General features: G+C 40.9%; 1 protein-coding gene across 1 annotated transcript in view; it reads right to left on the bottom strand.

Moving 5' to 3' along the window:
- Positions 1-12177, bottom strand: part of LOC145397953 (glutamate receptor ionotropic, delta-2-like) — a 137825-nt gene extending 125648 nt beyond the window's left edge. Inside the window, exons 1-2 of the mRNA XM_080270929.1 lie at positions 12156-12177; positions 9681-10717 (exon numbers count right to left, since the gene is read on the bottom strand). Coding sequence (XP_080127055.1) covers positions 9681-10717; positions 12156-12177 — 1059 coding nt within the window. The remainder of the gene's footprint in view (positions 1-9680; positions 10718-12155) is intronic.
- Between the last annotated feature and the right edge of the window lie 4405 nt (positions 12178-16582).

Raw genomic sequence — 16582 nt, 5'->3', positions numbered from 1 at the left:
AAGTCATGGTCAAGAAGACCAGACCAGTGAACTATGAACTCAGAGGGACAATTATGGAGAGCTATATTGGACTGAACCTGGGACAAAGGAACTAAGTTTTGTGGAATTTGATATTAGGGTCATATGTTTGTTGAATAACGTGCCAACTGATTCAGGATTATTCTGTAAGGCTAGTTGATGGGAAGATTTCTACATTTTTTTTGGTCTTGTTAATACACATTTGTATAACCCTTGAGAACTGGTGGTATAGAATTGACCTAGTAGCTTGTTAATGTGTAACCCAGGACCATTTTGGGAAATTGCGGTCAGGCTTGGCTTGGCTGAGTTGGAGACTGACCCCATCATTTTGGCATGCTACCACTCTTAACTTGGCCACTTGAAAAGTAACAAATGCAACCGAAGAGGACGCTACTGGGAGAGAGTCTCCGTCAATCTGAGTTCCCGACCGTTCCAGCACGCAGTGATCATCACCAGTAACTTGATTTTTGCCCCTTTTGACCACGCAAAAGTCTGGATCGCAGAGTGTATTTTTACAAGTGGTGGCAGCAGTGAGATGACCTATAAATGTGAGGGTAATTAAACTGGTAAGCAATAACTGAGAGGTCATCTAGAGGATTGTCATTAAATCTAATTAAGGTAATAGCTCATCCCCCAGTTCTCAGAGGTATATGTGCTTGGCATTATATGTAGAATTATAGGGTATGTGTATTTGTAGTGTGTACTATCTTTGTGTTGCAGTTGGGGATTTTAATAGTTGAGCTTCGCCTGCTGGGGTTGCTCGTGTTTGTATTATTGATGATGGAGTCCCATGTTGAAAAATTAATTGACCTTGAGACTGAAATGTCTGAGGAAGTAGGTGTAAAGCAGGAACCATCTGCAATTGATGAGTGTTTTGAGCGTATTAGAGCTTTGGAGGAGATGTTAAGCCCACCCTGACTCACCCCAACCAAGATTGGAGGCCCATCACAGTATACCCTCATGAAGTCTGGAAATCCATTTAGGCAGTCAATTCCACAATGGTCACATTTGCCTGTAGGAGGTATGCAAGAGCTGTCAGGGAAATTCGGTAGTACTAGAGTGCAAGGATGTTGACATTCTAAGGATGAGTGAAATGTATGGTCTACATACTAGGACCCTTGTAGATTGCTTTTTAATGCAGATGAAGTCAGTAACTGCTAACTTAGAACAGCGGAAGGTGGTAGCATTCACCCGTATGGCCACAGAGTTGCGTACATATGTTCTGGGAGAGTTAAGCTTATGTGAGGCAGGTGGTACTTATGGGGACATCAAGACATTGTTGCAACAAGAGTTCAGAGGTCCCACAGGGATCGCTGATGTATTCCGTGAACTTGTACAAATGGAGTATAACTCTGAGGATCCACCTAAGAGGTTTGTTAGACAGTTCAAGAGTAACTTTAGGGCAATTTGTAGAGAACATCCCCATATTGACCCTCCCAATGTAGAGCAAATGTGGAAGAAAGCTGTGCTACCTAATGTACCCCAGGAAGTTAAGGAACAATTAGAGTTATTTAAAGATCTGGGAATAGAACTAGAGAGAGAAAGGGCTTATAGACAGTGGCATAGAGTGGCAAAAGTGGTGGATGAACAAGGGTCTGGTGTTAACCCGAGGAGTCCCATCAACGTATGGGTACGTCACAACGTTTTGTCACAGCTAGACCCATCGACGTCCCATTATGTCGTGCAATTGCAAGGTTCAAAATTTGCACAATTTTCAAATCTCGCGCTTGATTTTTGGTACATAGGGCCAGGAGTCCTTCCCCTACCTGCCACCAGGTGGGGACATTTGGTGACTCTGTGCAACCCTTACTCACCCTCGCCTTGGTCACTCACCTGTTAGCAGTGACCCAGGTCAGACATGGCGTGCAGAGGTCTCTCAGAAAATCAAATTCAAGCTGCCCTGGATCCCTTCACAGGCAACAGTGATTCGCCCCTCGATGACGAGGTGGCAGATAAGGATTATGTACAACCGGAAGAGGAGGAAAGTAGCAGCAGTGATGAGGAGATCCCGTCCCCAAGGATGCGACGCTACGTCACTTATCGTGCCACTAGAGAGGGCCAGCCTGCACCAAAACATCATGCAATCACCTCTCTGCAGCCCCTACATGATGTGGAGCCTGAAACCAAGGATGAGGATGAGGACGAAGACGAGGACGGAGCCGTGGGACATGCTGCCACGTGGTACGGCCGCGAGATCATCACTCATCGTGGCCCTGAGTGGACAGCATGTCGTTCTATCAGGTATGGGCCTAGTGTTTTATTTGGGGAGGGCGGAAGTGGCGTGGAGGGAGTGGGGAATGAAATTGAAAGTGTAGGGGCGGTAACTGAAAGGGAGAGTGGTGGGAGTGAGTCATCACTTTCATGTGGTGGTGTGAGGGAACGGAGCGTATCACCCAGGGCGGTGAGAGTGCATGGTGAATCACGTGGTGTGGTGATGGAGCGAGGAGGTGAGGAGGAGCCCCTCCCCAGCACATCTTATGCTCCCCAATATTCCAGGACTTCCTCCCCACAACCCCCTGATGTTCCCCAAGGCCGTAAGGGTAAGGGAAAGAGGAAGGGTGAAGGCCGAGGGAAGAGGAGTGCGAGTGGGAAAACCCTCTGCACTCCTCCTCCCCAACCTCCCCCACCAGCATCTCCTCCCCACCCAGATGCTCAGTGTAATTATAAGGCCCGTAAATATATAAAATGTAGTATAAAGTGGAAACAGGTGTAATATGAGTGGAAAATTGTTATGTAAGTGCATAAATATATATTCTAAGTCGAAACATTCCTAGTGAGTGTATAAAGCTGCGATATTCTGATGCTCATTGTAATAAATAAGGCCCACAAATATGTAAATAGTAGTATAAAGTGGAAACGGGTGTAATGTAAGTGGGGAAGTACACTGGAAGTGAAGTAATAAAAAGAAATACGAGTGTTAGCGAGTGTGCTTGCTACGTGAATATGTGCTAACATTTCGCTAAATATCCTCGTAAGGAATGTAAATAGGTGAAAACATTTACATTGGTTGAAAAATGGTACAATGTCATGGAAACAATAATATGAAAGTAAAAAAAATGTAATGCATGTTGCGAGATGAGTCATAGCGATTGCGCTGAGTAGGCAAATATGCACAATCATTTTGCTAAATATCATCGTAATGAATGTAAACAGCTGAAACATGTACATAAAGTCAAAAATAGTAAAATGTCATTGAAACAGTATTATGCAAGTAGATAAAATGATATGTTTCCTGATACAAGAAACTTAGCAACTACCGTGTAACCAATGTGACCAAACTCACTATGCTTGCGCAATGGAACAATGCTTAGTTTTCCTATATATCTCATTAAAAACCATTATATTGTTGTTGTGATTGTTTATTAGTTCCAAATCAATAAATGTACACATGTTCTTTGTTGTTTCTCCCATAATTACCTACCATAGAAAACGTGAGAGCCTGACACGTCAGTGGCAGAATATGATACCTGACTTGAGGAGGCTCACCTGTTCTGACCACTTATGGACCCTGATAAGCCCTTTCTTGGCGATTTTCCTTTGTTTCTCAACAAAAGGGGATGTTTTAGCCAACAAAAATTTTTTCCAAAATAGCTCGGGATTGGGGGGTATCGGAGGGGGGATATCGGTCGGGACGTGACAGGTTAATTAATACGCATAGATGATGGGTGTATGGTGTATAAATTGTATATAATCATTTCTTTTTCTCTGAGCACGTCTTGTCCTTGCCTTAACTGGCTGGGAACGTGGAGTCAGGTATGCCTTTCCAGGTCTCTCCAGACTGTACCTGCGTATTAATTTTTTTCTACCAGTACCTATGAGTTGTAATTTCGGGTTGATTAATAGGGTTGAGTAGTTGTTTAGGGTTTGTCCAGCTTTTGGAGAGATGAGGCGTGGAGGCTGCATGTTGTGAAATCGAATACACTATGGTGTATAGACTGTCATTTTTCCCTTACCTCGATTCTTTTTTTTTTTTAGGTTAGATTGTTACGCTTAGTTAGGGAAAATGAGATCTCACAATTAGGACTTTCTTTTTTCCCCCAGAGCTAGAGAACTGTACATGTGAGGGGAAGTTCTACCTGAAGGTCTCCGCTTGGAGGTTTCCTACTTGCTTTGAGAACCTTGAGCGCCATGTGTATGTAATACCCAAACTGCAGTATAGGATTGCTCAGAGAGAGAGGGGAAGTTTCCAGTTTTCCACATGGCTTGGACAAATTGAACTATGGGGCTCTCGCATGTTAGGACAAGTAGGTTGGCTTCGCTTGGTCTCTCTGGACGGAACGCAGTGGAGCAGCTCGTGTTACTCTCAGCTAGGCACAAAGTTTCTCCTTGCTGCAGGGTATTCTCCTTGTGAGTAATATACCTGGCGAGAGACATACGTCATTGGTTGCTTATCGTGAGTAGCGTGAGAAAATTTACTCATGGTAGAGAAATTTTTTTTGGGGGGGACAGGATAGCTGCCGACTGGTCTCGAGCACAGAGCTTACGTAATATCCCACAGTCGCAGTATAGGAATGGCCGGCCGGTGTCTTTGAAGGTGTGTAGATTGGTTTCCCTCACAAGCAAGGAGCCTGTGGAACACCCCACAGTAACATTATTGAGGGAGACTGGTCAAGTAGGTGAATTTAGGTACAGAGTTTAAGTATGGGTACTGGGTATTCTGAGGGGTTCAGGTCCAGTCGCCCTGAGCTTTTGGTCTTTCCAAACCGTGGGCGGATGTAATGCCTGGAAATGATAATGAGTGGTATTTTGTTTATTTTCCAACCAAAAGTCTGATTTAATGAGACAGTGTGGCCAGGGTATGGCTGTTTCCATGTGAACATGATCAGAATGTAGATTAAGTGACCTAGTGCTTAAGTCATTTTTTTTGCTACTGTAATTTATTAGTATTAAGTCTCTTTATAACATTAACCCTTAAACCGCGGGCTTGTTTTGCTTTGATTTGCATGTCCCGCGGACATATTAGCGCTCCGACAGACTCTCTAAAAATATTTGCCAAAAATCAGTTATTAGTCCTAGAATATCAAAATTACATATGCATATGGCACATGCCTTCAGCTTTCTCCTGAGATGTTTGTTGAGCCTTCGTCGAGTACCGTAAGACTTGTGGAGACCTCTGAAGTTGGGTAACGAAGTCTCCACTTTACACTTCCTGACAACCCGTAATATGATTACCACAGCCTGATATTATCACTAGAAACACTATTCTATGATTCTCAAAGAGTTTGGAATGCATACTCCAAAAAAAAAAAAAAAAACACTGTGAAAGCAATTAAAATTACGAGCGCGTATGACCTTCCCACTTGCGATCGTTCGCCGCAGGTGTTCTGTCATTTATCATTCATAAAAACACTCACACTTTATATTTCTGTCACTGTGTAACACTTATATATATCTACAGTCTTTATCCATAAGTTTCCTTCAGTAATAGTAGTTTATTGTCACTGTAGGCATTCAATTTCTCTTTCAGTAAAATACGTAGCATTCACTTTCTTGTCCTGTATACTAGCGTTGAGAGTGAATCTGTCACTTCCACCTTCACTTTCATAACTCATGGTATTCATACATGCTAGAGTGAAACTTTCACTTTCATTACTCCTAGTATATATACTCGTATTCTTATATTACTACTCATTTACATTTCTATTTATATTCTCTATTTTATTTACATTATTTACATTTCTATTTTATTTACACTGTGTTAGGCACTGTCACTTGCAGTAACTTATAAAACTATTTTCCACTGTTCACTTATATTTACATTCATTGCTTTCACTTGCTGTTTACACATTATTTACATTTCCACTTGCATTGTTTTACTCACCAGAAAGATCGTAGTCACTCTCTATCATTTTCATTGACAAATTAGCCAGTTCATGTTCCACAGCAGTCACTTAGCGTGAATCCGACGTGCTTTCACCTTGAAAAACGACAGTAAACTGAGTACAGTGTGGTGGCCTGCCTAGGGTGAGTGCAATGCTGCCAATGTCAGCCTGGTTACGGCTACTAATATATACACTATGAAATGATTGGCAGGAAATCTAGACAATACATAATAAATTAGGTAGTTCCAGGTGAATGTAAATATAACTTTGCTTCTCCCTTCCATCCTTATGTATATTTTTATTACGAGAATAGATTATACGGCATATTTCAAGGGAAAATAAACAGGGAAAATTAGCGAACGAGTGCACGTGAGGTGTTGTCAGCTGATAATTAGCCAATTCCAGGTGTATGGCTCTATCACTTACCTTATTTCTTTTTTTAATATATTATTTGGTATAAGAATAGGGCATAGGGCATATTTCATTGGATGAAATTAGTGGAAAATTCCAGGGAAGATTTACTTAATGTAGAATACGGTGTGGTGGCCTGCCTAGGGGCAGTGCAATGCTGCCAATATCAGCCTGGTGACAGCTGCTAATATATTTGCTGTGAAATGATTGGCAGGAAATCTAGACAATACATAATAAATTAGGTAGTTCCAGGTGAATGTAAATATCACTTAGGCTTCTCCCTTCCTTTCTTATATATATTTTTATTATGAGAATAGATTATACGGCATATTTCAAGGGGAAATAAACATCGAAAATTAGCGAACGAGTGCATGTGAGGTGTTGTCAGGTGATAATTAGCCAATTCAAGGTGTATGGCACTATCACTTACCTTATTTTTTTTTTATATTATTTGGTATAAGAATAGGGCATAGGGCTTATTTCTATGGATGAAATCAGTGGAAATTTCCAGGGAAGACTTACTTAGCGCAGCAAGGCCAGGCAGGCGAGAGGAGAGGGTAATGGAGGGGAGGTAGGAAGGGGAGTCAAGAATGGGGAGAAATGGCTAAATTGTCAACAATGGATGGGAGTACGGATGAGATTAGGAGTGCTGACTAGTGTTGGACATTGGCAGTACTGATAAATGATACAAGCCACCACTTGGAAGCCCAGGTGAATTCAAAATGACACAGAATCACAAAAGTGATGCCCTGCGGTATGATCCCTTGCTCCCAAGCATCACGAAAGTGACGCCCCGCAAAAATCTCGAACATGTAGGAATATGTGCCTACGGTCATGTAATCCAGCATAAAATATGCATGCACAAGGGGGTGTGAGGCACAATGATTTTTAGTGTTTTTTTTATGCAAGGGTATAGAGAGAGGTTGGTGGAGAGTAATTATTTTAACAAAGGAAAGTTATTTTTTTCAGGTAATCAATTGTAAGGGGAAAGGCATCACACTGAGTCTGTCACAAGTCTATAATAATGAAAATTTTAAATTGTGTAAGCTGTCATCCTCCCCCCCTTTCCACCATGCAATACTGGCGTGTCACTCGCTCACCGACTGTGAACTGTGACGGATGGTCGGTACTGTCGTCATCCTCCCCCCCCCTCCAAGGAATTCTGAAGTGTTGCGTTGATCACGCAAGGTGATGCCATTGGCCTCATTGGAAGAGCGAGTCCTGAGAGTTCCTGCTCACCTCCATCGTATTCTGTGAGCTGGATAGTGAACGGGTCCAAGTGTGGAGGTCAAAGTCCCAGTGCGGAAGTCAAGGCCCCAGTGTGGAAGTAAAAGTCCCAATGTTGAGGTCAAGGTCCCAGTGTGGAAGTCAATGTCAAGAAGACCAAACCAGTGAACTATGAACTCAGAAGGACAATTATGGAGAGCTACATTGGACTGAACCTGGGACAAAGGGACTAAGTTTTGTGGACTTTGATATTAGGGCCATATGTTTGTTGAATAACGTGCTAAGTGATTCAGGATTATTCTGTAAGGCTAGTTGATGGGAAGACTTCTACATTTTTTTTTTTTTTTTGAGTCTTGTTAATACACATTTCCTCCCTCTCAAACTTTATTGTTTGTATAACCCTTGAGAACTGGTTGTATAGAGTTGACCTAGTAGCTTGTTAATGTGTATCCCAGGAGCATTTTGGGAAATTGCGAAGGTCAGGCTTGGTTGGCTGAGTTGGAGACTGACCTCGTCATTTTGGCATGCTACCACTCTTAACTTGGTCACTTAAAAAGTAACAAATGCAACCGAAGAGGCCGCTACTGGGAGAGAGTCTCCGTCAATCTGAGTTCCCGACTGTTCCAACATGCAGTGGTTATCACCAGCAACTTGATTTTGTCCCTTTTGACCGTGCAAAAGACTGGATCGCAGAGTGTACATTTACAATACAAACAATATACAGTATACGTTCAGCGATGAATTATGCAAGCCATATTTGGGCCTCTAACCTCACTAAAACATTGTAGAACATCCTACAAACCATACACAACAAGGCCTTAATGATAATCATAGGCTGCACAGCTACTACACCTACAGACCACCTACACCAAGAAACCAAAGTCCTCAAAGTCAAGAATCATCTAGACATGAGAAGCAAACAAATTCTTGTTGCAGCCTCCACAAACCCACTCCATCCACTACACTACATGGCAGCACAGCCACACACACACCAAGGAATATCAAAACAACACCCAGTACACAATATCATGCACAAATACTGTCATCTCTCCCACCTCGCCCACTCAAATCAGCTTCCAGAACCATATCCATACTCATATCACTCGCCGCTTCATTCAGTCACTTAAAGACAACACACAGCCACATATCCACAGTTCTGAATCCTACCTCCCTCGTGGGGACAAGGTCCACCTGGCCAGGCTGGGATGTAGGCATCATCCAGCCCTCTTGAGTTATCAGAAGAGGTTAGATGACTCAGTTGCTGATGCCTGTCCAGGATGCAAAGCAGTACCCTATACTACTAAGCACATTATGGAAGACTGCATTGCACACAATCGCCTGCGCCAACAACACAACATACACTCCTTGAGAGTTCTGTGGGAAAGCCCGGTCTCTTAGGGAATTGGGGCTGTTTGGCCAGACTGCCTAGGGAACAACAACTACTACTACCACTGTACTTGATTTACAGAAGTTATATATGTATATCCCTGCGAGATTTTTTAGAAATTTCTGGAGGTTAATCCAGGTCTTATTTTGAGTACAAAATAATTATTATCAATATGGGTCCAATGCTTAACCGTTACAAAGATACAGTTGCTTATGTCCTTATGGGTTAATTACTCGTGGCACTATTTTCGCTCTTAAGATCATCAGTAGCTCTTGCTCGGTAAAGACTGAGAATTGGAACCTAGTTGATAATTATAAAATTTTTCAGTCAAAAATTCTCCATAGGGTAACCTCCTTAAGTTTCTAAAAAATCTCACAGGACACTCTGTATAGCTAGTAGCAACAGTGAATCCGTTTTCCCCCAGTAAGTTTAGCGCTGATGATACGTACGTTAGGCACTGAAATTGTGTTCAAGGTGAGACAGTCCGGAATACGAGAATGAACACTTCCAACAGAGAAGGAGTGTCTTATTCCTACAGGAAAGGAGATGGATCTATGCAAAAGGAGATAGAATGAGTGCAGTTGCCACAGGAACATGATGTAGTTTGACTGATCAAGGATAAGTTCTTGGAAACCAATGGAGATAACAATGACAAAATAAGTGTTCTGCCAAAACAACTAATACATTAAATATTGTCAAGGACAAGTTAATTGACAGATCACAAAGAAACAGGAGATGAGATCTGGAAATAAAGGGTTAGTTCTTTTATGACATAGGGAAAGTAAAGTGCGGGTTGTGTCTGTATGGTTTGTCACCTGGAGAGCGATACCGATGGGGTCGCTGACGTGATGGAGTCTGTGAACAAGGAACGCCAATGCAGAGGAAATCACCACCGTGGTGACAAACACCAAACCCCAAGTTAATGGGGAAAAGGGGTAGAGGATGTTCCTCCATTGGGGTAATGGCTGAGGTACCTCCAGAATGATTCCAAAACTGGTTTCCCAGTATGGGTAGGTCCAATCAAAGTCACTGATTGCATCAGCACTAATGTCCTGTGCATTGATCACTAAATCTTTCCCTTTATACATCAGCTCACCAAACATTCCATCCCATGTCCCATTCTTTTTGGCACCCCACACTACTTCTTCCATTTCGATGTATACCATCCCAAAGTTAAGTTTTTTGGCTATGATATGTGCAACTTCTGAGTTTGCTCCCGTACAGCTACCTTTTTTGTCCAAATAAAGGAATGGTTCATCATAGCACAGCACTGGCACCTTCAGAACTTGACCTCCAAAATCGTAGAAGCGAGGAGGAAAGAGTGCCAGCCGACTGAGAAACTTATCAGGACTCCACACTCCCATGGGCGTCTTGGTGACAGACCAACCCAATTTGTCACGGTGTACTGGTCTGGAGGTGTAGATGAGGAGGCGGGTGTGACTGGCATGGACTGCTACCTGGAAGAGTAGGAAGAATCTGGAGCGCTGGATGACAGGGTGGCTGAGGAAGGTGGTGGTGCTGAGGTGCGGATCTAGACAGAAGAGGACGAGGTAGCTAGGGTTCCAGTGTTTGTTGTCTGCCAAGAGAAGCAGGAAGGCGGTGGGATCCTGGTGGAAGAGGAGGATGGCAGTGAGGAGGGAGCCTTGGGTATGGTGGGCAGGATGAGTGGTATGGAGGATTGAGTGTTGGGAGGCAAGGATGACAGGCGTGTGGAAGGTTTCAGCAGCCGACACCACCTGACCCACGTTCAGCAGAGACTGACTGTGGTCGTCTGTGACCAACAGAACGGTGTGACCTCGGAGCGTCCCCGATACCAGCGTGGTAAGAGCGTCTTGAACCAGGAATCCGTCCTCTGGAGGAAGGAATGGTATAATAGAGTGATATTGGTCTACTTACGTAGTGGAAAACTACTTCACTTTATAGGACTAAAGAAACCTTTCTGAATTATACTATGAAAAATCTGAATAACATGTAAGAGACAGATGAATATGAATGAAATTTTAGGTGTTCACATGGTTCACTTTGTAAAGATAAATTAACAGTTATGGAATCATTACTGTGAATGCTTGGCTACAAATGATAAGGCTGTGTATTGTGTTGCAAGGGTGTCGACTATTAAAACTGGAGGAACAGTTCTGAAGGGATGTTTAAGCTCAGAGTAAGAAATGAGAATTTGGCTAGTCAATGGAAAGAGCGCAGGTATTTCAGGTATTAGAGTGGTCTGCTCAGATGTAGTTCGAGTTTTCGTAGTTGAGTAGCTTACTGTACTAGAAAAGTCAAATAAATTATTTCTTTGAAATTAATATTGCATCAAGTCGGCTAAGGTTAGTTCTAAATACAGTATATGCTGTTGTTGCAACCCCAGGCTCCTCTGGACGTGAACTCAGTGAATCGCAGGCCTCCGGTCTCTTCGACCAGACACTTCCAGAGGCCTTTTGTTGAGGTTATGTGAAAGGTTTGTCTAGGCTGTAATACTTAGGTGGATGAAGTATGTGTATTGTGGTGTGGGGGTTCTGCATTGCCGTGTGGGCATAGTTTTGGAACTGAATTTTGTGTTCGAACTGATGCAAGGGAGAGTGATGGCTGTATTGTAGTATGGCTAGATGCAATTGTCTTCATGGGTAGGACAACTTTGGAGCAGATCTCTGTTGGTGGTTAATGGAAGATGTTGTTTGACTAAAGTTTGAATAGATGTGGTGGCTATGTGTGTGTCTGTGTAGTGCTGAGAGGATAGGGATGGATAGCTTTTCAGTCATTCCGAGTTGAATAATTTATTGGATGGGTTTTCTGTTGTGAGGAATGACATAATACTGTATTCAGAGACATTGTTGGGATGGGTCCTGATATGAATCAATAAACTGTCTGCTTCTCATTATCTTACGATCCTAAATTAGGAATTTGTTGTTTTTCGATTATTTTGTTAGCCCTGTAATTTTTTATTTTATGTTATTAGTCATTTTGCTGTGTCCAAATTTGTGATGAAAAAGGTGGGCCTATGTCACTGTCGTTCGTATTAACTGTTTCTACAGCATGCCCTTCTCAGAGATTCTTATGATCCCCGAATGTTGTACTTGCAAGTGTTTTCAAGACATTTAAGAGATGCTCTTGTATTGATCCAAGGTAGATCCCAGAGATTTAAGTTGCTCTTCCAACGGAAGCAATTGGTTAATGAGGGGAATTGAAGGGTGTTTTTAAATTCCTGTCTGTGTAGAGTGATGGAGATGGTTATTAAATTTGGTAAAGAAGCTATTTTATATAAGCCAGTATTCAAGGAAATATAGGTGCTGTACTGCTGCTGCTGGCCCGGTACATGTTGAGTCTTTGGACTGAATACTGTCTTTAGCATACGACAATATTATTCCTGTAAAGAGAGTGGGAGTGGTTGGGAGATTGAAGTTAAAATGTGCTCTCTCTCTCTCTCTCTCTCTCTCTCTCTCTCTCTCTATATATATATATATATATATATATATACACATATATATGAGGCGCTGAGTTCATTACCGGGCTAAGCGCCAAACTGGCCGCCAAGCACCTACACGCACCAACAAGTAGCTAAACCATCCCTCTATACATTATAAGTAAAAAAGTGCTAAGATACAACCTACAAATGGGTCAAACTCCTGGTTAAGTAGACATGTGTGTTGCGCTGTCGTGCCACGCAGCAAAAAAAAAACCAGTCTGGTTCCACACTAGTGCTCAAGGCGGGCAACTAGGTCCAGAATTCTGCCAGCTGTATGGTCGCTTTTCCTATGAGTTCAGCCTTTCCTATGTTCCTTGTGTCGACTCCCCCTGGTGTTGAAGAGAATGTGAAAGCATTACCAGGCTATATCCCAGCCCCTTTCCTTACCCCCCTTGAAGCTGGCCAAGCAGATAGTCGGGTCGCACTGCAGCTAGCCAATAAGCTGACACCTGACACTATTCCCACCAGCAGCTGTAGTGCAAAGTAACTTGCTGCTTTCCCATTATTATTATAATATTTTTTAACCATTATTAGTATTATTATTTTCTCGCTGTGTTTGTGAAGTTACTGGTACTCGTGGCATTTTTTTTTTTTTTTTTTAATCAGGTTACGGGTTCATTTTTTTTTATCATTCAGGTTACAGGGGTTTTCTAATAATGTCCTCATACATTGAATGCTGTCTTACTTTTGTATTATTATCAGCAATATAATAATTTATTATGTTTTTCTTGATGTTTGTGATGTGGTTCGTGTTTATAGGTGGTTAAAAACTCCGAGAAAAACACGCACAAATTTCCGACCTTTCAACTGCTATTATTGTGAAAATAATAATAGTTATGTCATAGAACTTCGATTTTATTCAACAGTATGACACTCCTGAGACATTACGCTAATATGTTATTGAAATCTTATGATGAATTTCTTTAGTTATTATTACGATAAACATATTTTCTTGACCGATCGGTCCAGCAGTGGGGGACAAAATTTTACTTCTTCACACGATATCATCATGATTAATGACAGATAGTGCAAAACAGAGATTATTTGCAATAAAGAAAATACCGTAAGCTACATAAAAAAACACACACACACATCAAAAAAACACAAGCGATTACCAAGATATCAAAGTTTTAATGTCGCCAGACTTTAAATGGATTTTCTGGCATTTTCTACTTTTGGCGCTTAGCCCGGTAATGAACTCAGCGCCTCATATATCTATATATATATATATATATATATATATATATATATATATATATATATATATATATATATATATATATATAATCAGTAGCAGCAGCCGTTTGAGTATCCACTGCAGGACCAACCTATACCGACCGAAGTCGGGATGATACAGCCAATGTATCTCTACCAAGTGGCTTAGGCTGTCTGGTAGAGATTGAATGAAGGGTGAGAAATGCTTGTAAGTGTAATTGTAGTGTTGGAGTAGCTTAGGATGTGTGTGTAGTCTGTGAACCAAGTGTAATCAGCCAGCGCAAGCCGACTGTGTGCAAGCATACTTTACAGTAAGCGACACTGCTTCAACCACAGCACCCCTTGTGTCCGCCAATGCAGTACGTGGCCGGGTGAACACTCTCAAAGTTTATTAACCTGGCGGGGCGTGAACCCTGGTCGACGCGTGTACAAAACGCACACTCTACCACTGTACCACAGAGGCTGCACACATATATATATATATATATATATATATATATATATATATATATATATATATAATATATATATAAATATATATATATATATATATATATATATATATATATATATATATATATATATATATATATATATATATATATATATATATATATAGATACATACATCAATCAATCAATCAATCAATCATTTCCTGTGGCACCCCACGGGATGCATAGGGCCTCAATGAACTCTCTCCACCAATATTTGTCTCTTGCCATCTCCTTCAGGTCCCACCAACACTCCTCTCCTGCTTCTTTTTTCATTGTCCTCAACCAGGTTTCCCCCTGCCTACCTCTACCTCTTCTTCCTCTAGCAATCCACTCTGGCACATCCTGTATTAAACAACCTTCTTTTCTGTATATGTACCCCAGCCACTTCCAGCGAGACAGTCTCACATATTCATTAACTGGTTCCACTCTCGTAATATCCCTTACTCTTTCATTTGTAACTCTGTCTTGCCACTTTACCCCAAGAATCCTTCTCAGTATTTTATTCTCAAATCCTAATACTTTCTGATCTGTTGCAATTGTACTGTACCATGACTCATGCCCGTAAATTAAAATGGGTCTAACCATGGACTTGTAAATTTTCACTTTAGTATGTACCGAAAGCATATTATTATTCCAAACAGATTTCAACATTCCAACAGCTCGCCAAGCCTGTCTAATACTCTCCTCAATTTCATTGTTTAATGATCCATTAGATGATACAATCGTTCCCAGATATTTAAAGTTTTCTACATTCTTCACCACATTATTCCCAATTACACAATCGATTTAGTTCTCCACGTTCATATTAATAATTTCAGTCTTTCCACAATTTATTACCAATCCCACTTTTTCTCCTTCCTCCACCAGACAATCGAGCACCCTCTGCATCTCGTAAATACTTCCGCAAATCAGTACAATATCATCAGCATAGTCCAAATCCATCAGCTTCTTATTTTCTGTCCAGTTAATTCCTGCACCTGTTCTCCTTACAACCTTTTTCATAACATAATCCATAACCAAAACAAACAACAATGGCGAAAGAACTCCTCCTTGAATCACTCCTGACCTAACTTGAAATGGATCACTCAAAGAACCACCAACCATTACCTTACAAAAAGTACCTTCATGCAGGCTTCTAATAATATTTACAAACTTTTCTGGTATACCATAGAATCTCATAATTTTCAACATAGCTCCACGTGAAACACTTTCAAACGCCTTTTCAAAATCCACAAAACACATGTTAAGTGGCATTTTCATCTCATTAGCTTGTTGCATTAGATGCCTTACAATAAAAATCTGATCATTACAACCTCGACCCTTTCTAAATCCCGCTTGTTCTTCTCTTAAAGTTTTATCAATTACTGGCTCTATTCTGTTCAACAAGATTTTGGAAAAGACTTTTGCAACTACAGGTGTCAAAGTTATCCCCCTCCAATTGCCACACGCACTTAAATCTCCCTTTTTTGGTATTTTAATAATCACTCCATTTTTCCACTCTTCTGGAATTCCACCATTATCCCATATATATATATATATATATATATATATATATATATATATATATATATATATATATAAATATATATATATAAATATATATATATATATATATATATATATATATATATATATATATATATATATATAAATATATATATATATATATATATATATATATATATATATATATATATATATATATATATATATATATATATATATATATATGGTAGAGTGTGCCTTATGGACTGTTTTAAGATTGTATGGACTTGATGGTAGGTTACTAAAAGGGGTGAAAAGTTTTTATGTAAATAGTAGAGCGTGTGTAAGAGTGGGAAATGCTGTGAGTGATTGGTTTCCCGTGAGAGTGGGGCTGCGACAGGGATGTGTGATGTCGCCTTGGTTGTTTAATATTTACATGGATGGTGTTGTAAGGGAGGTGAATGCAAGAGTTTTAGGTGGAGGTCTGAGTCTGGTGAATGTTGATGGTGGAGAGTGGAATCTGAAGCAACTACTGTTTGCAGATGATACTGCGCTGATGACTGATTCAGAGGAGAGATTGAGGCAGTTGGTAGAGGAGTTTGGAAGGGTGTGTGAAAGGAGGAAATTGAAAGTAAATGAGAATAAGAGTAAAGTGATGAAGTGTACGAGGTTGATAGATGGTAGGGGGATGAATATAGTTTTCAATGGTGAGTTGGTTGAGGAGGTAGATTGTTTTAAATATCTAGGGTCACATGTTGTTGTGGATGGAAGAATAGATGCAGAAGTGAAGTTTAGAATAAATGAAGTAGGAAAGGTGCTGGGAGGAATGAAAAAAGTGTTTAAATGTCGTTCGCTTAGAATGGATGTAAACAGAAGGCTGTATGAAGGTGTTGTGGTACCGACTGCATTATATGGGGCTGAAACATGGATTATGGGTGCAGCAGAGAGGAAAAGTTTGAATGTAATGGAGATGAGGTGTCTGAGGAGTATGTGTGGAGTGACGCGTATGGATCGGGTGCGAAACGATGAAGTGCGAAGGAGAACTGGAGTTGTTTGGGAGATG

The sequence above is a fragment of the Coenobita brevimanus genome, chromosome 44 (assembly GCF_032717465.1).
Source record: "Coenobita brevimanus isolate Jiangsu-jjx chromosome 44, ASM3271746v2, whole genome shotgun sequence".
Taxonomy (NCBI): domain Eukaryota; kingdom Metazoa; phylum Arthropoda; class Malacostraca; order Decapoda; family Coenobitidae; genus Coenobita; species Coenobita brevimanus.
The sequence above is the reverse complement of the archived record's forward strand: the minus strand, read 5'-3'. Positions and strand labels throughout refer to the sequence as shown.